Source organism: Equus quagga, chromosome 7, assembly GCF_021613505.1.
Source record: "Equus quagga isolate Etosha38 chromosome 7, UCLA_HA_Equagga_1.0, whole genome shotgun sequence".
NCBI lineage: Eukaryota > Metazoa > Chordata > Mammalia > Perissodactyla > Equidae > Equus > Equus quagga.
Genome location: NC_060273.1, coordinates 116,446,794 through 116,472,264, shown reverse-complemented (window position 1 = coordinate 116,472,264; position 25,471 = coordinate 116,446,794). Strand labels below are relative to the sequence as shown.

The 25,471-nt window shown below is 46.3% G+C and overlaps 1 protein-coding gene across 1 annotated transcript in view; it reads left to right on the top strand.

Moving 5' to 3' along the window:
• The window catches only part of NR2F1 (nuclear receptor subfamily 2 group F member 1), a 9,762-nt gene extending 3,855 nt beyond the window's left edge, over positions 1-5,907 (top strand). Inside the window, exon 3 of the mRNA XM_046668625.1 lies at positions 4,849-5,907. Within this exon, the coding sequence (XP_046524581.1) occupies positions 4,849-5,129 (281 nt within the window). The 3' untranslated portion in view covers positions 5,130-5,907. The remainder of the gene's footprint in view (positions 1-4,848) is intronic.
• Positions 5,908-25,471: the final 19,564 nt, after the last annotated feature.

Below are 25,471 nucleotides of genomic sequence, written 5' to 3'. Positions count from 1 at the left end.
GGCAGGCGGCCGGCCGAGCGACCTGGCCCCCAGCGCGGGGCCGCGGCGGCGGCGGGCGCGTGTCTGGTGCGGGGGGAGGCGGTGCCGTGGAGGCGGCTGGGTGCTCGCGTGTGCGGTGTGTCTGTGTGTGCGCGGCGCGTGTGTGCCAGAGCTTAGCGTCTCCGTGGGAGGAGAGGGAAGGAAGAGAACGTGGGAATGTGGCTTTCTCCTCTGTGTGGCACGCTCCCTGGATGAGTTTCCCGACACAGAGAGACACACACAGAGGTGGAAAGAGAAGAATACTCGCAAATAAATCATAAATAATCCCGCTTTATTGCTGCCTGATTTTCCCTTATCGGAAACCATTCATGTTTGCAGTTGCTGAGGTTATTGAGGGTCGTAAAAAACGGATTCGATCTAAACAAGAAAGATAAAAAACAAAAGCAATACTGTAGAGCCCGCAAGTACGGGAGGATTCCCGCCCCGGAGATAAATCTCATAGCCAAGCAAAACACACGAACGTTGGAAATTTAACAGAGTGCCTTAAAAATATCAAATTAAATGTAGGCGGTGGTAACATGCATGTTAACAATTTCTCTTATGATAGATGGTTCAAATTAACTTCCAGGAAAGTGCATTAACGTTGCCTTTGAAGGCTCTGGTCTGAGCCTCTGAGAACACTGCCCGCCTTTTATTATTGTAACCTGCAAGAGGGAAACATATAAACACCCGGGACAGCAGGTAATGGGGGGAAATATAAACAAAGCCAGAAAGGAGGCTGGTGGGGAGTAGAGCTGCTCAGACTGGGTCCCGGGCCTTGCCCACTGTGAGTTGGGTTAGCTGCAGTTTTACCACCATTATTGGCACTATTGTTTTTAATTTCTCCATTCAGAGAACAAATAAACCATCCTAATAAATCTATCCTAGAGCCCGGACCTCCAAAGGCCAAATTAAAACCATTCTTGAGCAGAGATGGCAAAACCCCTTTCCCAAGGCCTTCTTGAGCAGTAAGCAGTGGTGTAATCTATCAATATTTCTTGGCTTTCATGCGTGAAGAATCGTATTTACATTGTATTAAAATGACTCTTAAATTTGCACAATATTGTAATGTAGCAAATGTAGTATTAATATCGATTGGAACAGCAGATAATTTATTTAGACAAGAGCATCTCATTTGTATGCAGGGTGGCCAGAGCCGTGGACTTGGACTGCCCCCCTTTTACTTTCAGTGCAAATGCAGGTCTGCTAGTGGGAGAGGGAGTTATTCTTTGCAAGAGGATAAAGTGTGAACCTTAAAACAAATGGAAGATTTATTGAATAGCCTCCTCGGTGTTTGAATGCATTTTATCTTAATAAGTCTTCTTGATGGAAACGTGTTTTTCAAAAGTGACAAAGAGCCTGGGAAGCAGCGACTGGGCTGCTTTAGCTCTGGCAGGCCTGGGGCCTGGCTGGCTCTCCACTACCCGGCTCTTTAGCCAAATTAATCAGGAAGCGAGCCAGTGTCAGGGAAGCTGGGGTTTAAAATCCCATCCAGTGAGGTGTCTTGAAGCAGAAATGTGACTTGGAGCTGGACAGACGTCTTCTCGAGAAAGGTCTCCCCTCCCTTTTCCTGGTCCCCCCTAAGGTTCTTTGAACCCCCTTGACTTTTCTGATCTCATGCCCTTTCCCAGAGAGAGGCGAGGACTGTGCAGGCTGCAGGGAAGACTGTGGAATTATTCATGCTTTTCTTTCAACTTTCCATCCTAAAACATCCCTGTGAAAAGTGTTCCTTTTAAAAAAAAGTTTTCCCAAAGAAGTTTCTTGAACCGAGTCTTCAAGGTACAAGGGAGGCCGAGAAGTGAACAATAACATTATTTTGTTGGAAAATTGCAAGCAGAATATCTGAAAATGGAAATAGAGCTGTCAGTAGTAATTCACCCCCTCCTCCATACAACACATTTCCACTTTTGACTAAACTTGTTTTGATTACTAGCCAGAAGGGAATTCATGGGAAGCCTTCTCAAAGTCATCCAACTTTTAAGCAAACTTTGAATGATGGAAAAGACAGTTTTAGACATATTATCCAACGAGGTTTGCTCCAGCTAAGGATTTGAAGCTGGCACGGGGGTTCCCTGTGGTGGTTTTCACATTTGGCCTCCGGATGGTATGTTTAATCCTTAATATTCTGGACAGCATCCAAGGACTAGGTCGTGACCTGAACTTACTTTTTTAAAAAATTCATTAATTCATACACCTAAATATTCTCTCAAATAAATGAGACCTTCCCTGAAAGGAGCCATCTAGTTAACATAAATACAATAAATCCATTTTCAGCACAATAATAACTTTGATTTCTAGTTATGGCAGCTGATTACATCTATATTTCCTGAACACTAAACTCTTCTGAATGCACAACATGAAATACATTCTCTGCACTACAAAGGCTAAGCTGGGAGGGCCTGAGCGGTAATGGTTATTTATTTACATAATTTCTTTTCCATATACTGTAGAAGAAATATTGAGGGCTCCCACATCGACACTATCATATAAAAAGCAAGACATGGGTTTTGCACGTTCTGCCTCCTTTTCTGATCTGGAGTGTAACTCATGGAGTGTAAATATGTACTGCTTCCCTAGCTTTGCTACCACAACCACCCAATCGATCCGAGAGCTCATCCTGTCTGTCCACACGTGGGGGAATCCTGTTGCAAGAATATCCAGAGTGGGAATGAATATCTGGAGTGGGAAGCTGGGCCGAAGCTAGGGCTCCTGCCTGAGGGAGGCCACAGGGGTGGCCGCCTGGCACCTGGCAGCCGGGCCCAGCTACAGGCATTCTGCCTTCAAAGGAGGCAAGAAATCGAAGCAGCCAGCACAAGGGGCCAAGCACACCCTTCCTGGGCTTCTCTCCCTTGGAGTGGTTTAGCTGGGAGAAGGGTAGTGACCTTGCACTCTGGGGGCCCTAATCGCAAATATCAGATAAATATTTTACGGACCTGAGGGGATGCCATATGGGTCTTTAAAAAAATCTGCTGGGGTATCAGTGGGTCCTTTTCATTTTGCATTGTCTGAGGCTGAAAGGGATCTTGTGGCATAATGGGCAGATAATGCATGGAAAGCAAGATATATGTAAATATGAGTCTGCATGGTGGCCATTCACTGGAGCCAGGTTAGCAAGCAGGGCCAAGGGCAGACCTGAGGGTCCCCTCTCTAAGCAGCGAAGCCCCAAAGTGCTCCTGCCATCATCCTGCTAGCCATAAAATCTCACTGGCTTCTCAAGTCAGGCCAGTGTGGATGTACCCAAGCGGCTGGCTGGAGTAATTAGACATCTGAGAGCAACCCAGTCTGGATGTGGGGTCAAAGGAGACTTACCTCAGAAGTTCTTGAATTATCACTAGTTTTATTTGTATTTTTGCTCAAGGCCATAGCCTTGTAGATGAAGGTGTTAGAATGCTTTGTAAATCGCAGTCCTTGAAATATAAAGACATGAAGCTCAGAAACTCAGCAAACACAGGTTTCACTTTGAATCATTTGCTGTGTCTTCTTAGGGTCATACTTGCCCATCCACAATTATATTATGTCCTTTTAGGGACATTGCCATGCATGAATTTCTTCCCAGATCTATATATTAGCAAACTCTGCCTTTGATCGCTAGTCAACTTCCTGACTGGCTAAAGGTTCCTCTGTGATCTTCCTTTTTTAAAAATAATTATTATTAATATAAGAAACAACACAGGTGTTTGAACTAGGAGAGGAAGCCCTCACTTCATTCCTCTGATTCCACCTGCCTTTCCATGTGCTTGCCTCTAGTTAGTTGATATAGTATAAACTGCTTGAAAGATTGAAATCTGAAATATTGAAACTGTCTTGAAATATTTTTAGGAGACTCAGAAGAGCCTTGGTTGATGGGAGATAAACACACAGGTTTTGAGTGGCTGTCATTGTATGTAGGTGCCTTTTTCTGCCTTGGTCCTGCCGCGGGAAGCCTCTATCACCAAATCCCCCCTCAACTCCCCACCTCCCAGTTCTGAAGCAGCAGCAGCAGCTGCCTCCAGCCCAGCTTTGTGTCTGATCGCTGAAGATGTCTCCTTTCTGCAGCCTGGAGTAACTGAGCCATATTCCTCCTGATTATTATACAGCTTACAGAGATGTGACCAATTTTCAATTACTTGATCTGAGGCACAGATAGAAGTGTACACCCTCACCAAGGATTTGCTGCAGAGTTCCTGCTTGCATAGATAGTGGATCTCAAGTCCTGTATTGCTACAGCATGGGCTTGATCTGATTCCAGGCACTGCCAGCGCATGATTCCCTATCCCCTCCCATGTATTTGTTCACTACACAATCTAGGCTCTCCTTGAGGTTTCTGGTTGGGGTCATTTGGGTTTGAGCGGGGGACTCCACAAAGCCTTTAAGAACTGCCTCCAGGCTGCATATTTATTCAGGGCTCCTCATCACTCCGAAATCAGGGGCAAAAGTCCTCCTTGTAATGAGCACAGCAGAAAGATGCTCCCCTGCAGGCGGAGGACAGTTTGCTACGCACAGCAAACATGGCTCTAGCATCGTACATTATTTAATCCAAAGGTGAAAGAGGAAAAACAAAGGGACTAGAGAGGTTGCTGCCTCTGCATGTGTGTGCTGCTTTTTTCCAGCTCCTCTAGGCTTGGTGGGGGTTTGATTTATTTTATTTGTATTGGGGGCTGGGGGCAGGGAATGGTGAAGGAGTGGGGAGGCATGGAAGCGAGAATTTCTTTTCTTTTTCCTTCTATTTTTTTTTTCCTGTCGCCTTAAAAAAAATTTTTTTTAACGGCTTGTTTTTTGTGCCTTTGCTGTTGGCTGACCTAACCATGTGCCCCCTCCCCTTGTCTCTCCTTCCTGTGGCTGCTGGGGCAGATGCCTGTGGCCTGTCGGATGCCGCCCACATCGAGAGCCTGCAGGAGAAGTCGCAATGCGCGCTGGAGGAGTACGTGAGGAGCCAGTACCCTAACCAGCCCAGCCGCTTCGGCAAACTGCTGCTGCGACTGCCCTCCCTGCGCACCGTGTCCTCCTCGGTCATCGAGCAGCTCTTCTTCGTCCGTTTGGTAGGTAAAACCCCCATCGAAACTCTCATCCGCGATATGTTACTGTCTGGGAGCAGCTTCAACTGGCCTTATATGTCCATCCAGTGCTCCTAGACCTTGGGCACTTCCCACCTGCCCCCGTCCCCCTAGAGACTCAGAGGACCTGCGGGGGGCCATGGACTCCAGAGCCTCCAGGACACTGGGCAGCCGGTGCAGGGCAGCGGGGCCGGGCAGGCCTGGCAGGGGGGAGGAGGGCCGGGACGACAGAAGCAGCTCACCCTGCAGAAATGCAACCTGAGCTGCAAACCAGGAGAATAAGAGATTCTTTAAGGATCAGATCTGTGAACACATTGGAAAGGAAAGAAAAAGGACCTTGTGTCTGCCGAGAAAAAGAAAAAAAAAAATTTTGGAAGAGAGGACCATGAGAATTTTAATAAAACAGAAGGAGACTAATGGACCTTCCAGGATTTATTGCGGACGGATGTGGATATATTCTGTACAGAAAACAACACACATGGAAGTGGACTGAATCCTATGTAGAAACACACACCCACCCCAAACATTGTTATTCATTTTGTAAAATACTAGTCTTTATTTTCATTTTTTGTAAAATTTAAACATCGTATGCACATAAAAAAGGAAACAAGAATTAGGGGAAAATAACATTTTCCAAATAATTATAAAAAATTGTCCTGTGTCTATGTATCTATATCTGTTTTGTATTTTTTTCTGGTTCCAAACCAGATTTCCTGTGATTCTATACTAATAATTTTTGATATAACCCTTTGCTTCTTATAATGAGTGCGATATATGTTGTCGAGGCTGTTCTTCAAGAATTAAAATTGAAGTGAAAATTTAAACAAAAATAAAAGAATTTAGCAAAACCCACGTGTCTGGTTGCTTGACAGATGTCATCAGAGCAAGAGAAGCTTCCAATTAATTTCCACTCCAATTATTATTAGAATGGGGGGTTTGAGGGGGAAAACTTTTAAGACCCATTACCAAGTTGGCTAGATTTATTTCCTAAAACCAAGCCACTGCCTTGGCGTTTCCAATGCAGAGGGCCAGGCTCTGCGTGGGCCAGGGTTAGCGGGGAGCCCAGGGGCCTTGGTTGCCGGCTGAAGCAGTCGCAGCCTTGTGGGTGGTAGGCTGCCGCGCACAGTTGGGCCCGAGGCTGGGGCAGGCCGGCGAGCACACAGGCCAGGGCTGGGGCCCCCTGCTTCAGTGACTGCAGGTGGGAACCTGCCTTGCTGGAGAGCATGGGGGAGAGGCGTGAGCGCTGGACCTGGGGATTGCGGAGGGAAATGCCTCTGCACCGTCCCAGTGACTGAAGGATCCGGCCTCTCCCTAGCTCTGGGAGACAGGTGGGGCCTCAGTGCTGGGAGCTCTGGCGTTGCTCCCCCTTAGGGTCCACTGAAGAGCTGGCTATGGTTTGCCCTTCACTCCAGATGCTGCGACAGAGGTTCCCTGGAGGGCCCTGGAGCTCTGTTGGGTGGATGGAAGGGCCCCCCTGTGGCACTTAGGGGTGTGGACCTGGAACCTGGGAGTTGAGGAGCTAGGCTGGAGCAGGTTCTTTCCAGAAGCCGAGTTTGGGCCCTAGTGGCCCTTTCAGGGCAGAAACTGCCGCTTGAGGCCTCTCCTTGAGTGTTCCTGGGGGTTGAGGGGGCTGCTCTCTGTAACAGCTTTCAGAGCATGAATGTTTTATAGGATCCGAGTCGGCGCTGCGAGAACACATACTGCCAAGGGAGCTTTTGCTTAACGTATTAATAAAGCCAGATCTTTTAAAATAACACCTCTCACCTCCTCCCCCTCCCCCAGCCCCACAACAGGCCCAGTGGAGGCAAGAGCTTCACTTTCAGAAGTCATTGGCAAAGTTTTGCTTTCAATTTGCTGTCTAGAAGTCTCCAGCCACCCCCCTCCCCTTAAAAATGTATTAACAAGCTCCCACACACAACTAGCTTGAAGTTTTAATATTCTGGGTGCAGTGCAGACGAGGCGATTCCAGGCTCTCCGTGGAGAAGCCCCTGTAAGCCCACGATCTGCAGTCGGCCTGAAACCTAGGGTGGCAGGGCACATAAAGTGTGTGGGGTGTCCACGCCCTGGGCCCCCGGGGCCCTCCTGTCCTCCCCGGGTCCAACCCCGCACTGGGCCTCATCCGTTGCACCACACCCAGGAGCACTGTCTTTGGACCCAGCCTGACTTCGCTGCAAGTTGGGCACCCAAAGCAAGAGGGGCGTGGGGAGAGCTCATATTTAACCCAGACCGTGTCCCAGGAAGTCTCAGGGAGCCCTCCCGGGCTGCCCGATGGATGGTAGAGCGGGGATTGGGGAGGGATGGGCTCCTGCCCGGCGCGGAGGGGGAGGGGAGCCGAGCTGCCACCGGGCGCTCACCGATCTTTCCTGCCTTTCTTGAAATGAGATGTAAATATATTCATTACAGTGTGATCCCTCTGATGAAAACAGATAAACATTTTCGTAGGTTGGAAACGCATTTTTCAATTAATTTCAATATGGAGGCCCAAGCACAAGGCACCCAGTGTGGGGACTGGCCCGGAAGGCCTGGATGTATGGGGCCCTTGCTCCGGTGTCCAGAGGTGACAGTGGGAACTTGACTCTTGCCCGACGGCGCCGGAGCGGTGCCCTCGGCCTGGGGAATCCCGGCGACCTTTCTAAGCCCCTGCCCAAACCCGGGATTGACCAGGAAGAAGGGCAGGCCTTCCTGTGGCTCCCAGACGCCCTCACAGGCCGAGGCTGGGGACCTGGAGGTTCTGGGGCTTGGCCAAGGGAGGAGCAAGAGGTGCTCTGCTCCCGTGCCGGGGGCCGTCTGGGGGCCGCTGGCAGTGGCTTTCTCCTCTGCTGTCTCCTGTGGTTGGGGCAGCCCCGCCTGCATGACACACAGAGACAGTTCTCTTCGGAGGTGTCTGTGTGTCTTACCCAGAGACGCAGAGCCTCACAGGGACTCAGGGGCCCCGTGGGCGCCCCGCGAGCCGGGCAAGCGGCCCGAGTCCCAGAGCCGTGGCTCAGAGCGCGCTGGTCGGGCCCCAGCAATGTGCTCGCGCCGAGGGACGGGTCAGGAGCGAGACGGCAGCAGCCGACCCTGGCTGAGCCTTCCCACAACCTAGAGGCATTCTCTGTTCCCACCATCTGCAGCCTCCCCGGCCGGGCTGACCTTGGCGCGGCCTGGCGCTTCGTCGCAGGGCCCAGGGGCAGCCCCAGTAGTGGCCGGGCTGCCCCCACTCAGCGTCCTGTGCCTCCCTACCACTGGGCAGAAGGCGACATGGAGCAGGTGGCAGTCTCCTCTGCCTGGGTGGCCGCCTGAAGGCCTCTGAGCAGCGAGACCGCTTTCAGCCAAGCGCCAGGGGGAGCCGCGGCCCTGGCGGGGGGAGGCCGCAGCAGGTGTAGGCCAGCCAGGCATGCGGGCGCGCCCCGCCCTGGCCGCCGGTCGCCGGGGTCAGGAGAGTAGGGCTGGGCACCCTGGGCGGGGTGGTACCCCTGGGGTCCCCAGGGCCGGAGAAAGACACCCGAGCAGTCGGAGAGCGGCCCACACAAGGTGACTTCCCTCTGGAAATTACCTGTGACATATGAAAGCCAAAAGTTCGCTTTTCTAAGCCAAACACTTGCTGGGAGACTGAGAACTTTAGGGGCTTTGAAGTTGATTTAAACTACTTTAGCCACAAGGTTTGCTGGAAACATCAAAAAGGCCATCTCGGGACGTGCTTTCTTCCGGGAATGTCGAGGGAATGAGGCTGCGCCTAATCCACCGCCAGGGGACAGGGACTGTCGCAAGGGAGTTAAAATAGGGCCTTTGCCCCACCCCCCACCCCCACCTGCTACCGGGCCAGCAGAAGCCCGGCAGTGGGGATGGGCCGCGAGAACAACCTTGGGCTTCTGGAACTCTGTCCCTCGCGGTGCTTCACGCTTGGTCTCTGGCAGCAGCAAAGGGTCCCGGTCGCTCCCGAAGGCCCCACCACCCAGCTCTGCGCTCAGAGGCATTGCGGATCTGGAGCCCCCTCGGTCCGAGCCCACCTGAGCTCCTCTGTTTGGAGCATGCAAAAAGTTTATTTTTTAAAAAATCCTCCTTCTCCTTCTCCGCTCATGGACAGTCCTTACATCTCCTACAGTGGTGGAGTCACCTCCCGTAAGCTCCTCGACTCCTCAGAACAAATCACCTGAATGCCTCTGCAAATGGGAAGCCCTGAAGGATCCTGGGGAGGGTGTGCAGGGAGACACAAGTGGGGACAAATAAAACTCTTGTCAGAGGGCCTGCTCAGGATCCGTGGCATCACTGGGCCTTTTACTTGGAAAGTGAGAGTTGTATTCCTAAATGAGTTAAAGACCCATTTACCTCTGTCGTGTTCTATTCATCAAGCCACAAGTTGAGAGTTCCTAACATGAAACTATTTGTTTGCTTACACAACCAGCTGGGCGCAATTTCACGTCTGAGATATCTATCTGAAAGCGCCTCTCATTTATTATCTCTCCTTGTCAGCGAATCCGTTTTCCAGCTACCCCTCCCCCTTTTGGAGTTTGTTTATTTATTTATTTATTTATTTAGCTATTTATTTATTTATTTATTTACGGTGGGACTTCTTTGCCTGGGAAGACCTAAGTCTGGAATGCTCCCCGGGGAGCGGCCGCTCCCTGCACGATTTCTGCTGCGCCCAGGGCGCGTGGACCAGAGGGCAGCAGAGGCGCGCTCGCAGTCACTGCTGACCCCCGCCGACTGGCGGGCCAGGGTGTGGGGTGGACCTTGGCGGACACTGCAGAGCTGTCTTTCTCCTTGGATGTCCTCCCTGCTAGCTCTCCCAGAGTAAGCTGCAACCACCTGTGCGAGGAGGGGGTGGGGGGGGGGGCTGGGGGGGGGGGGGGGGGGTGGAGTCCAGGAGCCTCTCTCCGAGATGGGGACCCGAGATACGGATTTGAGAGATACTTTCACAAAGCCTCACCTAGTCCCATGGGGCCAATTTCTTCTTCGGGGCCGGAGCGCGGAGTGAGTAACCAAGATGTAAATAGTTGTGTGATGGGTTGGGGGAGGGGGCAGCGCATTTATTGTGTGTGCAGAGAGGAGAAGGCTGCACGTGGTTTCAATTTTGAAGCACAAAGAAATAACATGCAATGCAGAAAATAGGTTTATGAATGTAATTGAGAGGAAAGAAAACAATTAACACGGTGCAAGGTTGCACACTCGATTCTCCACCCCTCGCTTTCTCTTCTACCCCAATTTTGAGAAATCCGGATCATGTGAATAGAGTAGGTCTAGGCAGTTGGATCCGGCTGACAAGAGAACCCCTGATGGAGATCACAGTGATGGGTGGATAATGGTATCTATCCATCTCCTAGTTTACTAAGGCCTCCTCCAACCAAGCTGAAAGCAAGGATCAAATCCCCTAGTCCAGCGTATAAAATACCCCTAGTTGTAAAGATGGAAAGGAGAAGGGGTATCTGTAAGGGAGGGGAGAGGGAGAAAGAGAGAGAGAGATAGCGAGGGATTTCTTTAAGACAGACCAGGCTGGTCTCTGCAAGCTATCCTATTGTGTTGATTTAGAAAGACATTTGCTGTATATAACGTTTAAGGCTGATAATATCATTGCGCAGCCAGATAAATAAAGCGTTGGCCCAACGGTGGGGTCAGCGATCGATCTCTGGGCTCAGAGGAAAAAGGAGAGAGACAGGGTCGTGCACAAGGCTCTGTCTGTGTGCTTGTCAGGCGGCGTGCAGGAGCCCGAGTGTGTGTGAGCGTCAGGGTGTGCGAGAGAGAACCAAGTCTTCAGCTGGCCAAGAGGCTCATTAGCATTCCTAACCCATGGACCTGCGCTGACAACTAACAGAGATATCCCGCTCACCACCAGGCCTCCTCTCCTTTTGTCTTCAGATCTGGAGGAGAAAAAGATTTCTCGGTGGAAGCTGGAGCCTGAACTTCCATGTGGTTGTTGGAGATTCAGGGTATAAAAAAAGACATTCCAGGATCTTGCCTGATCTTTCACCCTGCTTATAAAAACTTCCCTCCTAAAGAAGGAACTTCTTTGCTTTTCGCTCTCAAAGTGTAACACGCTTGTTGAAACTCCAGCTTAAATGAGAGGGAAAATCCTCTGAAAATATTTTGCCATTTCTCCTTGTTGACATGCAGAGAGGTGGATGTTTATATGTTTGGCTCACATACGCATGTAAAGCTGGTACTTTTAAAGATTCCTAGAACATAGCAACCAGGGGTTGTTTGAGCTTTTTGTTTCTCTTCTTTCCCCTGCTTGGTTTTGTTTTTGTTGTGATAAAATTCATCTTTCTATAATGAATGTGCTTATCACTTTATCACTCTATGTTGTTTAAATAAAGTACACCTTTCAAAATTAAGCAGGATCTAATTTTGTATTAACTATCAGAAATAAGCAATTTTAGAGGCCTCCACTAGTCTAAGAAGCATTTTAAAATTATACTCATTCATGCAGTTTTAATCACCTTACACCTATTTTGGGAAAAGTGTCTTTTAAGTATCTCCCAGGGCTAAATATGTATCCACTTTGCTCTCCTAGATCCTGTGCCTTGAACTCCATCAAACAAGGCAGATAGTTTTACATTGCACTGTACAAATTATCCCATGTTGACAGATGTTTGTCACTTAGTAACTTCTTTCCAAGTTTTCCCCTCCCCTAAGCCTTCTTTCTTGCTTGCTTTGTTGTTTTAAAATATGCATGTCTCTCACTGGAATGCCAGTCACGAGTGCAAACTTTGTGTCCAACCTCCCACATGAAATGATCCTTTTAGAGGGAACTCGATATGTCTCAATCTGCACTTCACTCAAAGCCTCTGGGTCCGGGCCACTCACCCACTGGTCCTGGCTCCAAAATAACTCAGCAGAAACGAGTTTCCAACTAAAAATCCCCTCGAATGTCTCCCAGGGAAGAAATATAGCTCCTATAATTAAAGGAGGCAACGGCCAGAGGGGGATGCAGCCGGCAGCCAAAAAAAAAAGTAAGAGTTTTATTTATTTGCTGATTGAACTTGGGTTGTCATGACCAGCAGGTTTATCCACACTGGAAGCGCTGGAGGTTTGTACTGTGTGTGCACAAGAGGAAGAGGTGGGGAGGAAAGGAAGGGGAAGGAGAGGATGACATGGAATAGGAAGAAAGAAAGAGATGAGGACAACTTTGGGAAAGAGAAAATGATCTCTATGGGACAATGCAGGGAAATTTCCTAGCACTGGATTTGAGTAAAACCTTGCAGCTGAGGAATATGGGGGGGGGGGGGGGGGAATTATGAAGCGAGGAACCAGAGAGAAGGGAAGAAGTTCCAGGACTCAAAGCAGAAGTGTCATGGAGCCAGAAGCCCTCCATCCTCCTTGGCAAAAGTTGCCTGGTAGGTGTGGAAGTGAAATCTTCTCTAAAAGACATCATCTTTGCATCTTATTTTCATTAGTTTCATCTATTTGAGCTGATCCTGGCCTTAGAGCCACTTCTAGGACGATTCAGCTCACGAGACGAAGAACACCTCCCCATCTTCTCGACCACCCCCCAAAAGCTTCAACACAGGAGGACTCAGGCTGGGCAGCTCATTTCTATTAAAAAGGCAAAACTTTAGCACTGATGAAAAACAGATGAATTTTTTCTCCCTCTCTCTGAAACAGTTACTCTCTTTTACTGATGTGAAGTGACGTCAGCACTGCCCGCCCTATCCCCTTGGAGAGAAGAGAGAGAGGAGGAGGGGATGGAAGGAGGGAGCCGGGAGAAAGAGCTAGAGAAAAAGAGAAAGAGCCAGCCGAGAGAAGAGGGGAAAGGGAGGGGGTGGGGAGGAGAGAATGAGAATGAATATCCTCCACTTTTTGGCCAAAATTCCACAGAGTGGGCAAAACAATGCTTTAGAAGCCCATGATTGATAAGACACCTTTCTCTCCTCTCAGCCGATCTACATATTCTAACATATGGAAAGCTTACAGGCCCTGTGCACTTATAGAAGCCGATAATGCATTAGCTCTCAGCAATATTTACAGCACCACTTTTAATACACACCAGATGGTTCGCGACTGTGCCGCCTCAGCCAGCTCACTCCTCGATTTTACTCGGCGGCACTTTGTTGCAATTACGCTCCATGCTGAGACCAATTTTATTGGTGACCTATTTTTCATATTTGCAGCATTTTATGTTAAAAATCTCCTCTCTGGCCTTTTTGCAAAGGGCAGCGCTCAGGAAGGGAGACTCAGGAGGACGGCGGGGCTGTCTAGGTGGAAATTAATATTTATCATGATGTTCCATACCTCGGCTTTAAGTGAGTAAACCGGATAGACATAAGTACTCCGGTCATTATGTTTGTTCACTCACCCCCTGTTTGTCAGACCCCCACGGACTGTCTACACGGCGCGCTCGCCTCAGAGTCAATACATCGGACCATAAATATTGTATTCCATTAATTATCAAGCCACTGGCTTATCCTGGGCGCCGGCGTCCTCGAGCGGCGCGGGGCAAATGAGGACGCTTCCTGAGCATATTTCTAGGCTGGGAACCCCGCTGAAATTTCCGCGGTGCCTGGGAATTCCTCGAGCCCGAGCGCCTGGCTCGGCCGGCAGGGCCTGGGGCCGGCCTGCGGGGGAGGGGGCGGCGGCGAGGGCCCGCGCTGCCAGGAGCGCTCGGTACCTGTTATCTTGCGACGCAGAAGGCCACAGGGAGAATCCCATTTGGCACGCGGGGAAAGGCTTTCAACTTTATCTCCCGCCATGTAAATATCCCCAAGTGCCCGGCTGAGGGACTTTGTTTTGCACGGAACAATATAAATATCCTATTTGCTACAACGCAGGTGCGCTCTTCCTACCCAAACTCTTTTTTTTCCCTTCCTCGTTTGTAGTAACTCTTTATACCCCCTTCCCCTGCTTAAAAAAAAAAAAAATCACAGATGTTTACTTTATTGATATAACCTATACCATGGTTAGGCTGAGGATAATATGCCTCAACTAACAGTCATTTAGCAAATAATAGAGGCGTCCTGGATGCTTTCCAACGTTACACATGTACTTGGTCATAAAATGATACGTGAAAAAATTAACATCTGCTTTCCTAAAATAAAGTGTGCCAAGTAGCTTTTTATGAATGCTTTCCTCATTTTCAAAAGAAATATGGAGAGATAAACTGGCACCCAGATGTATAGCATATTTATAATGGTTTTAGGATTTAAAGGTAGCTATGCATTGCACAAGCCATTTAAAAACTGACGGTTTAAAAGCTGCTTAACCCCAGACATCTTTGCATCCTGAAGAGTCTTCCGAATTTTATTATTTAAAGAGGAATTTACTGTAATTTAATTGCATATCAAGGCAGAACTGTGTGCAAGTCGGGGCACACATAGCCTGAGCTCAACAGAAATTCCAACTCGCCTTTTATTTACCTAATTTCTCAGCAAGGTTCCCAGGCCCTTAAGAAGGCAGAGCTGGAAAGTTTAGTTGGGCTCTTTTTTTGTTGTTGTTTAATTCCACTATTAGGAAATGAGGCCTACCTTTGAATTATTTCATTAGGATTTGGCCTTTTGGGGGAAGGGGTGGGAACCATAATCATTAGTGGCTTTTTATTATTTCTACAATAAATGGCTAGATTCTTTGTTGAATAAGCTGCTTGAATGTTTTGCAGATGTTCCACTTAGACCAAATCTGACCCTCTATTTCCTCCCAAATAGGTCGCTTAAACTCTCCCACCAGAGCGTTTACCGGGGAGCATACTCCCCAATCCAGGCAAGTTTATAAGTGGAGAACATATTCTTATGAAATTTCCACCTAACTGCACGCACACACACACACACAAATACATTTGCACACACACACACTCCCACCCACTGAGCCTCTGAGCGTGGCAGAGGGTAAGAGAAGAGAAAAAAAGACGAGAAACTGGTGAGGCGGAATGGAAAGGAGGAGGGAAGTCAGCCCAGTGGGTACATCCCTGCGCAGAGGCGCGCCCTCCCTGAGCCCCTCACCCCCCTTTGTGCTTTTGGTTTAAACATAGGAGGTGGCCCAGGTCTGCTTCCCCCAAAGTGCTGGGAATCTTGATTTTCAAAGTGCTTGGGGCGTCCGTCTGCCCGAGGTGTTTCAGGCTGTTCCGGGGAGCGGAGGGAGAGCCGGGCTCGCCCCGCCGTCAGCTCGGAGCATCCATCCCGCGGCCGCGCCCCAGTCGCTGCGGCCGCGCGTGGGGACCGAGGGGCTTAACAAAGGGCTCCGTGGGGCGCGGGGCGAGGCCACGTGACGGCCTGGGCTCGGCCTTGCGGGCCGGCGCGGGGAGGGGTGGCCAGCCCAGGGGGCCCGGTGGCTTCTTGACATAAAAAGCGCTGGCGGCCTGGGGCTGCTGCGCCGGGCCGCGCTCTGCCGGGATGAGAAGTACTTGTCTGGCTCCGCGTTGGAGAAGCCGCACCTCTCATCTCTCCAGCTCTTACTTGAAAAGCACTTGGAAGAAACTGTGTGTGCGGGGAGGGCCGCGGGGTGGGCCCGGGCCAGGCGGCGAGGCTGAGGGGGGCCGGCTTGTGGGTGGATGGGGAGGAGGTTGAAGAAACAGCTCCTTTCTGAGTGACAGGACTCCTTTTCAAAGGGCAAACAGGGGGGAAAAAAAAGCTCCTAATATGAATAGGAGAATTTTCAACGTTTCGCAGAGTTACTCCCCCTCCCCCCTTTTTAAGACAGATCTTTCTTTTTTCTTTTCTTTTCTTTTCTTTCTGTCTGTCTTTCTTTTAGATAGGAAGTGTGCGCACAAAAGTATCTTGATGTATTACAGGAGGAAGAATGATCCATGAACTTTAAAAAATCTTCTTGGTGTTAGTAAAAATTATTGAAACATTTTACCATGGTTTTGTGGACTCACTGACCAGTGTGGATAAGGCGGCAGAGGGGTCACGCTTCCTCTTTAGTTGAAGGTGGCATATTTGTCAGGGAGAGAAAGGGAATATCTTACAAAGTTCTCCCTCACTCCGGTGACAAAACCTGTCACATCTTTACTTCGTACCAGAAAAGAGAGAGTGTTCTTATCTGAACACCTCTAAGGTGATTATTAGACGCCTCTGTGAGAAACCAGGTTGGGAGAGGAAAGCTCATCGCACACACAGATTTTTAAAGCCCGCCTGTAGTTGTAATTTAACCTTAGAAACACTTTTATTATCTCCAATCTCAACTCCAGCTTTTTTTTTAATTGTTGAAGGACCATGACTTATAGAGGAGAAAAGCTTCCTTTAAAAAAGATTTAAACCCACAGACCAGTTGTTTGTTGTTGTTATCATGATTATGATGGTTATTATGTCATCCCCTCCTTTTTGCACTTGATCTGATGAGAGAACTTTTTTAAAGAGTGTGAAATGAAGGACACAAAGACAGTATATCAATGAAAAGAAGAAAGTGGCCCTTTTAATGAGAACTAAAGAAAACCCAAATGTAGATGAAGTGTACCGTAAAAGCTGCTTCAAAGTCCATCTTAATTCCCTTGGGCTCAGTCATCACGAATATGTGATAATTGGGAGTTCTGCACGGAGGTAAGGCGGCCGTGGGGTGGGAGTCATGCAGATGCCCCTCCCTGCCCTATACTTCCAAATACATTTTAACCAAGAACTTGGAGATCCTACAGGACCCAGATTTGCCTACTTCACTTTCAAATGCTACCTGCCTATTAAGTAATTTCTTTTCTTCCTGAGTAACTGTGCTCTCTAAGGGAGCTTCGTCCTCCGCTCCACCCCACCCCCCAGCAGGTTGGTATATGCTGGGCCATATTCTAGGTTTTGACCATTATATTGTGATCAACTCTGTTTAATTTTCTATTTATTTTCGGACCTCAGCGTTTCTGGAGCACGAAAGTCCCCACAAGCAACACAGCAATAAATCCGAACAAAAATAAGACAGATTTCCTCATCGATGTGTAATAAAGTTAAAGGACATTGTTTTGTCAGACAAGCGCTAAGTAGAAAATAAATCTCAGAGTCTGGGGAAACAAAACGGAGCGCTGCTGGCATGTGTGTAAATTTACTTTTAAAAGCAATAAATCAATGTTAAATTAAACAGCTGGGTACCCTGTCTAGGAGAAGGTTCCATGTTTAAGAAGACCTTGATGAGAGAAATGTGCTATTTAACAAGACACTGAAAAAAAGTTAAATTTTTATTGTGATCCGAGGCAAGACTGGCCTGGGAACTTCTCTGAAGTTCAGAGAGGAAGAGGGGAAGAAGAGGCAGTGGGAATTTCATCGACATTCCATCCTCAGATCTTTACATATGTTTTCAGGCACAAGGAGACAAGGAGGTTTCATAAACATGTTTTAGATGTTCTGTAAATTGTTGGTTAAGCTCTCACATCCTTTCTTTGTTGGCTTAGGTTTGTCAGATGGGTTATGATTTTTGTGGAATTTTTTCTGTAAATACTATAACCTGTGGAGATATTTTAATGAGCACATTGACCATATTCTTATCTAATGCTCCCTTTATCTTCAATGTGGCTGTGTTGCACAGTAAACAGCATAGTAGAAAAATAAAGAGAACTGTTATTTCATATCTATGATGCCTGTTTTCATGGAGAAGCAAACCTAAGACTGGAGTTGCATCCAAAACTCAACTGGAATATTTTAATATTCATTTTCTAAGGTTTTTTTATTTGGTTGGTTGTTTTTTGTTTTTTACAAAACACTTCACTGGGAAAAATTGTATCTATGGGGTAGGGGCAGGAGACAGAACAATAGAAAAATCCAAGCTCTGGCTCTGTATTCTAAGAACAACGTGAATCAATGAGTTATTACAAAGGCAATATTCAATAGGAGGAAATTAGGAGTAGTTTTCAGCTAGCATGTATGTACACTGGATCCCCCCCAATCTTAGAATGAAATTCCAGAAAGACTCAACAGAAGTACTTTAGAAAGCAGACATATTATTGAGATGGACCCTCTTAGTCTTTTGAATTCAGACCAACTAGTTTAAAAGAAAAATATGGAATTCTTGCTTATAAAGAAACCAGTAGATTATTCTTTACTTTCTTCATAGCACAATCCCAGAAGCTTTGTTTTGTTAGCCCAGTTCCACAGAATATTCACATAATTAGGTAGCATCATTCAAACCTAAAAATGGAGATAGTGCTGTTTTTCCCCTCGAGCTACAAACTCACAGGGGTATTTGGCAGCATCCTAGCTACCTTTGACTTTTCCTCAGCCGAAGGAAATATCAAAGACCCGGTTGCCTGGAGAAGAATAAAGTTATATTTATATCTAGAAGGCTGCATTCAGTTTCCATGACCATCCGTGGCTCGTTAGGTAAACCTGGGTCTCCTGCCACTCAGAGAGAGCTTGGATTGCCTGTCAGGAGATGTCTGGGCAGCCTTGTAAACTCGCAATGACTTCTCAAATCCTGCTAGGTTTTCCCGGCGATGTGCTTTCCTCTCGCTGAAGCCCTGAGAGTCCTGTCAGCCCAAGGTGAGCCTTTCAGGTGGTGCTTTGTCCCCATCTGGAGAGGAAGGGGCAGGATTAGTTAGACACTGGACTGGCTTAGGGGGTGGGGGTGATGGGAACGGAAAGGCCGCCTTGTTCTAATTAAAGAAAATAAGCAACCCTGTGAGGAGCTGTCCTTTAGCCTTAGCTCGAGGCAGAAAGGGTCTGTCTCACCTCAGTAGTAAAGTTTGTTTGAGCTGGCTGCTGGGGCGAAGAGCAGAAACCCTCAGGTAGCGCTGGGCTCAGGTGAGACTGGGCCGGTGGTTAAGTTGCAGCAAGTGCATCTTGAAGTCCCCCTGTGCCTCCCAATTCCCTGGTCTCTCTGTGCTCTGTGCTCTCCTCCGGCGCACTTTGATTCTAACTTTGCTTGCTAGATGGCGCTCGGTGTCTCAGGACCTTCCATTTCAGAATTAAAGCGGCTTTTTAGCACAAGCACCGTTGTTCTCAACTAGTTGTGGGTATTTGATTAGCACAGTGCTGGTAATGTTATTATTGCCCTTATTTTTGTCACCCTTGTTCACGCTTTGGTTAAGGGAGCGTCCAGGTAGGAGCTTCCCATCTTAATCTGCATAAGAATAAAATTTAGAGAAACTCTGCACCTGAATTTGGGGCACATGTATGGCTCAATTACTCGTTCTGATGCATTTCAAAAAGGACTTCAGTAACTTTTCCTGCAGTGATCTGACTGAGGTTTTCAAGAAGAAGATAAATCAGCAGGTCCAGATGGTTATTTACAATCCTTGGGTTTTACCCCCAGAGTCCACCTTTCGCTTCCACCACGACTACCCATTTCTACTTCAGGATGAATTAAACTGATCATAGGGAACTTATTACTTTCATTTATCATTATGGTATATCATTAATTGATTTAAAAAATACTATAATTTGTTTAAAGCCTAAACACTAAAATTCATGTCCACAAAGAGATGTGTTTTAATATTGGTAATAAAAGCCACCACAAATCTTGTTTCACAGGAAGGACAATTTGTGGATTCTAATGTATATTTATTTTGATCAGTAGGTGATTCTTCTCAGATATTCAAAACACTTTTTTTTTGGAACTCTTTTGTGTTGAAGTACAAAGAGACAGAAAATCAATAGTTCCAAGTTTCTGATGGAAAAAAATTAAGATAAACCAAAAGGACCTGTACATTGTTTTGTCGAATGAAGATGTTACTTTCACAGCACCCATTGCTCTCATACTATTGTGTGTCCCATAAAGAAAAGGCTGCAGGTGAGGAAGGCAAATGAAAAAAAAAAGCACTCCACCTCTATATAGACATTTTACAAGCACTTTAATAAAAGAGAGTTTACCATGTTTTTGCTTTTAGGATTTAGGGAACTAATTTGTATAGAAATGTTCCACCTTTGGGAAAATCAATAACACTCAGAGCTGGGAGGTTTGGAAACCTTTTGTCAAACCTTGGCTGCTTTGGTGAAGAACCTCACAAAGTCTCTCTCTAGGTGTGAGGCTGAAACTACCAGGCGCTGAAAACCTAAAGCGGAAAATTTACAACTTGATCAGCCCCAGCCACACACCAAAAAACCTGCTACTGGTGCAAACATATGTTCCAGATTAAGTTAAGCAAATGGCTCTCGTTTTCACAGGGTTGAAAGTTGATCATGAAAATTCAAATTTGAGTGAGTTGTGCTTCAATGGGTCACCGGATCCTCGAATGCTTAAAAATCCCTCCCAACTGTTTACTCAAGAGATTTCATGTATTTTATTACTTTCTTGAGAGCCTAGTTTAGAATCTCTTGCAAATTTAATCCAATCAGGTAATATTTTCCGGGAACACATATAGTTTTAAAAGTTGGCTAAGCTGGAAACGAAGTGTATTCTTCTCTCTAAGTTACACTGCTAGATAGCTAATGTGCAACTCAGTTGTTCTAATGCTTTGTCTGTTTCCTCACATACATACTAACTTTAAAAAGCAGAAATAAAACTGTAGGATTTATTTTAAAGTTCCTTTAAAGTTTCATTTGCCAGAGGAGTAGATGATTTTTTCCACAGAATGGGATAAAATAAGGGAAAGTGACCAAAGCCTTTAATTATGTCAAGAAAGACTGAAATCATGGTGTTTCTTTTAATGGGGTAACTGTCTTTTGCGACCTCCCTGTGGTCATGCGGCCATCGCCCAGCTCAATTATTTGAAGACCAGTCAGGCAACCAAGATGTCATGTAAAGAAGTTTAGAATTAGCTCCCGACTTTCCCATCTAGGTAGCACCCTGGGCAGGTCGGAGAGGATGGAGCCCGCATCAGACCCCTCCGGTCCCTTCTTGTGTCGTTGCGGGAGTCGGAACTGGTTCCCCCTTACCTCCAGCATTCCAATGATCATCCTGAAGATTTTAACCTACATTACCATGAAGTTTGGTAGTTATTGTTTACATTTCTCCCTTCCCCAAGGGGTCTTGGCAAATGTTTAAGAGATTATTGATCTCCAAGAAACCAGATAAAGAAGTCTGTTCTTTTATAACATATGAAATACATACTTTTCTTTAACTAAATAGACGGTGTATATTTGACACTGACAAATGGGCAAGAGACAGGGAAACTTATTTTAAAAGACTTTGACGGGGAAAAAATGGATAGGACAGCAGCAGTTATGTAAAAGAGTAGGGTTAGAATTAAAGTAAAAGCTTAGATAAAAGGAGGGCAATGGCTATCTATGCTGTGAAATGGCTTAAAACTTCACCAGACACATACAGGAGGCAAGCAAACACCATTGCAGAGGCTCCCTTCAGGGGGACCTAATCAGTATCACTTAATGTGTTGATGTATTTCTTTTTTAAAAATAAGCTTCTTGTACTTCTTTCCTCCACATTTTTCTCTGGCAAAGTGGTCCTGAAATATCCACCCAGGTCTGGGAGTTTCTGATTTATTTAACCCAGAAAAGTCATTCTGAAACTGTGTCAAGAATACACTTTTTTTAAAAGTAAGAAATTCCTGATTAATTAAATAGAGATCTTAGCTACTCCGTCCCCGGGGTTACAAGGGAAATTCCCAGTGAAGAAAAGAGATTCCCGGAAACCCAGACTGAGGGAATAAATGCTAGGCACCCAGGAGTTCAGTAAGTGCTATCTATTCCACACAAAATCTCCACAATTCCCCCGCGCCAACAAAGGGAAGTCCCACGTCATTCCCCGCACTTGATCCCCTTTTCTTGCTCCTGAACCCTAGGAAGGTGAGAATGAAATATTCCGTTTATCCAAAGATGGAAGCTCAGTTCACGGAAAGGGGTCCCGAAAAATATACCAGCCAAAGACATGCAAACATTATGGAGATATTTCAGTCTCGGGTTCAGATCTTGGGGAGTCTATCCCAGTCTAGAATATGTGAGTCTCCAAGTGACTATAATTCAACAGGTCCCCTTTGCAACCCCGCTCACTTCAGCTGCCAAACTGCGTCAACATGAGTTCTCCTCAATTTTCGTAGGAGGCTCGTGCCGCTGGTTTAGATCGCTCCAGGCATGGCCGAGTCTCCCTGGCAGTTCAGACTTGTCTTAGCATTTGGGCAAAATGACTCGAGACCACAAGAAGGACCACATTATGAGGAAAAATTATCTTTGGGGAGAATTCAGCAGTGACTGTGCACACTAAAAAAGGGGGGGGGGAACTTTGTGAAAGCAGCCTTGTAAGAAAAAACAAACTAAATTGTTAACCTGTGAAATAGTTAGTAAAATGTTTGTGTGTCTTAAGCGACAGAAAAATACAGTATTTTGAAGCTAAATTGCTGCTAACCTCAGGAATTCATGGAAATTTTTCATTGTAACACTATGTTAAATAAAGAATAATTTTATCCTGAAACGTATTGAAATGTAGTGAAATGTAACTCGCGTGATTATACAATAGCAATTTTGAAATCAGTTTATCAAGGCTATTTTATAAGGAAAGAAATCCCTTAACTTAAGATACCAGGGTTGTCTCCCTTTTTCACTTTCCTGACCCTTTCTAGTAAAGTTTGGATTAAGTTGGTTTGAAACTATTTTTGCACAATCGATATTTAATAGAAATTTGGGTTTGGCCATCTCACCTGCTCTAAACATAGCATTTTCGTCCTCAAAGTGGGTTCAAGAGAGTGGGAGACTAGATTAGAGTTCCAGTGGGAAGGAAGAGATTTCACTCAAAGTCCAACAAGTAAGGCGAGTTTCAATAAAGCAAGGTGCAATTTGAAATCTTTAAAAACTAGTCTCGTCTTAGGAGCGGTGACTCAAGTGTTGCTAGGGAGACCATGCAATGAAAAAGATGCCACACAGAAGTGATCTTCCTTTATCGTTCTTTGCTTAACGCGACAGTAAAAAAGAAAGCCAAGCAGGGAGACGTGCCGAAATTTGGAGCTTGAAGTTGAGGTCTGCAAGTAGGAGAAGAGGTGGTGGTGGGGACTGAGCCCGACGCGCCCCCTTTTTAGTACTGTCAAATAAGTTGCCATCAGGCTGTTTAGCGCGCCGTAGGGCCGGGCGCCCGCTGCAGAGCCACCTCCCTCGGGGCGGTAATTAACCAGTACCTGGGCTCACCCAACCGACCCGACAGCTTCAGCCACCGGCAGAGCCGTGGGACCGACGTCCGGGTGGGTCTCCTGGAACACAGGTCTCTCGCGACTGAGATCGGCAGCCCTGGGAGAATGTGCTCATAGTACGGACCTTTTAGAAACAGGAGCCGGTACAGATCTGGCCAGCTAAGGGGTGGTGGTGAAAAGTTGGCTAAAGTTGTGGGGGTAAGCCTTCTACCACAAAAATGACTGAGAGTGGAGCTGCTTTCATCAGAAAGTAGATGCAAATTCGGGGGGCAGGCAAATGTGTTAACTCTGGGGCACTCTGATTAACACCGGGCATAGAGCAAGCAAGGCTCTCCACCTACAAACTGTATACTTTTTAAACTCTTTATCGCTTTGGGCTCGGATCCTAAGATTTCAAGAGCCAGTTTCCTATGGCGAGGGAGTGGTCAGAGGGAGGAATCGGGCGAGGGCCGGAACTTCGGGGTTCTGGCTGAGCGGAGAGGGAAGGGGGCGCGCTCGGCGCTGTCCATGGTGCTGGGAAGACCGCGGCTTCATTTCGCTGTACCCAAACCGAGCTCAGGTGTAAAAGGGAAGAGAAACCAACAACTTGTGCGGCTGGGAATTTTATTCTCCCCGCGAATGTGGAAAATGTGCATGTGGATGTACAATTTAAACAGTACTCTAGGAGGGTTCCACTCTATTTCTCAGTCTGTACTGTCTGGTCAGCCAGCAACGTTAACTGGTATTGTAGGATGGATTCCTCTTTAAAGTGTTCCATATTTCAAAGCAATGTAATCATCAACTCTTGATGTGCAAAGTAAAGAGGAGGGTGTAAAGAGAAAGGGCGATTTGAGTCTTTAAACATATCCAAAGGCACTTCGCTATTTCCAGATTTGATACGATATAAAAAAACCAACACAGCATGACTTAGCCTGTTAGATAACATGAGTTTATTGAGAACGTATTTTTAAAAACATAGATCCAATTCCATTTAAATAATTCTCTAAACTCCACGCTGGCCAAATGCTGCAGTTATACTTTTGTCAGCAAGAAAAAAAGGAGCAATTTACCTATTGTAGTGTGTGTAAATGTGAAATGGTTAAGATTTCATTCTAAGTTCTAAAATGGTACTCTAATAACTGCATTCTCTTAAAACAAATGGAATCTTTTACAGGGCAAGTGAGTAGAAAGAAAGCAGGCAGCAGATAGAAATTATTTCAAAATTAAGATAAAGAACTAAATAGAAACTTAGCCTACTTAGTACGTGAATCACATTTTTGTAAAAAAAAAGTTTTTACACACGTGTAAAATGTTTTTTACAGGAGAATATATATATATATGCATATATATATAATGATATCATGTGACAAAATTTCAGGTAGAATATTAGCTACGTTTAGACAAAACAGAAATTTGAAAAACAGGAAAAGAATTTATTTTAATTGTGTTAATCATGAAAATCTTACTTAGCCCTGGCGACTTGAATCCATGCGACAATGAAGAAGGAAAAGGATGAAAATTCAAACAGCTGACACAATGATCAGCAGCAACTGACAGCATCTCATTTGGTATTTGATATCAAGCACTAGATCAATATTTGTGAGATCAATGCAATTTTAATGGTTTTCTTTCGAAACTGTATGAAAGCCAAATTGCGACACTGTGCTAGGGTTATTTTCAGAGTTGGTTATTCCAGGGGATGATATTAAGTAGTTTACTGAGGCAAAGCAAAAGCAAAGAGCAAAAAGCACTCCCCCCTACAAAACCCCAAAACCACCCCAACAAACCATCAATATTTCTTCAGTTGACAAATCCTGATTACCTTAGTACACAGGGAAGGTGTGAACATTTATTGGGAAAAGGCCATTTATTTAGTTATTGGTAAAAAAAAAAAAAAAAGGAAATAAGCCTTTGGAAAATTATCTGGAGATGGGAAGATGAACTGGATCAGCGATACCTTTTTCAGACACAATGGGATTAGGTGGTCCTTGAGCAAAAAGAAATGAAAATGATAAAAAGAGAAAACCTAGGCCTTTCAACTATGGGGTCAATCCCCTCACGTGTGGAATTCAGTGGGAAATAACAGATTTTTCTGTGTCCCAGGCAGAGGAGAAAACTGAGCCCTATCTGAAACTCGTAGCAAGGTTCCCACAAAGGTCAAATAGAGAAAAGAAAGTAATTAGGTATATGTATTGTCTATTATTTCCACGAGTTCATACCTTAAAAATTAAAATGCAAATGCCTCTAGCTCAGGGACACATAGGTCCTCACCCCGTAAACCTTGAAACGGTCCTCTAGGAGAGGTCTACTCTTCCTTTCTCAGTCTTTACTGCTTAGTCAGACAGCAGCGTTGACACATTTGCTTACCAACTCCTTTCGGATGATAAAAATGCTAAACTTATATTTATTTATTTACAGATTCAATTTTGAGGACTTTTCATCGAGAGGAATGCAGGACCTTCAGTCCAAACAGCCATTTCTGGGGAGGTGGACGATGGGGGTGGCGCAGAGGGAGGATAAGCAGGTGAAAGTTTCAGTCAGGACGGTAAAA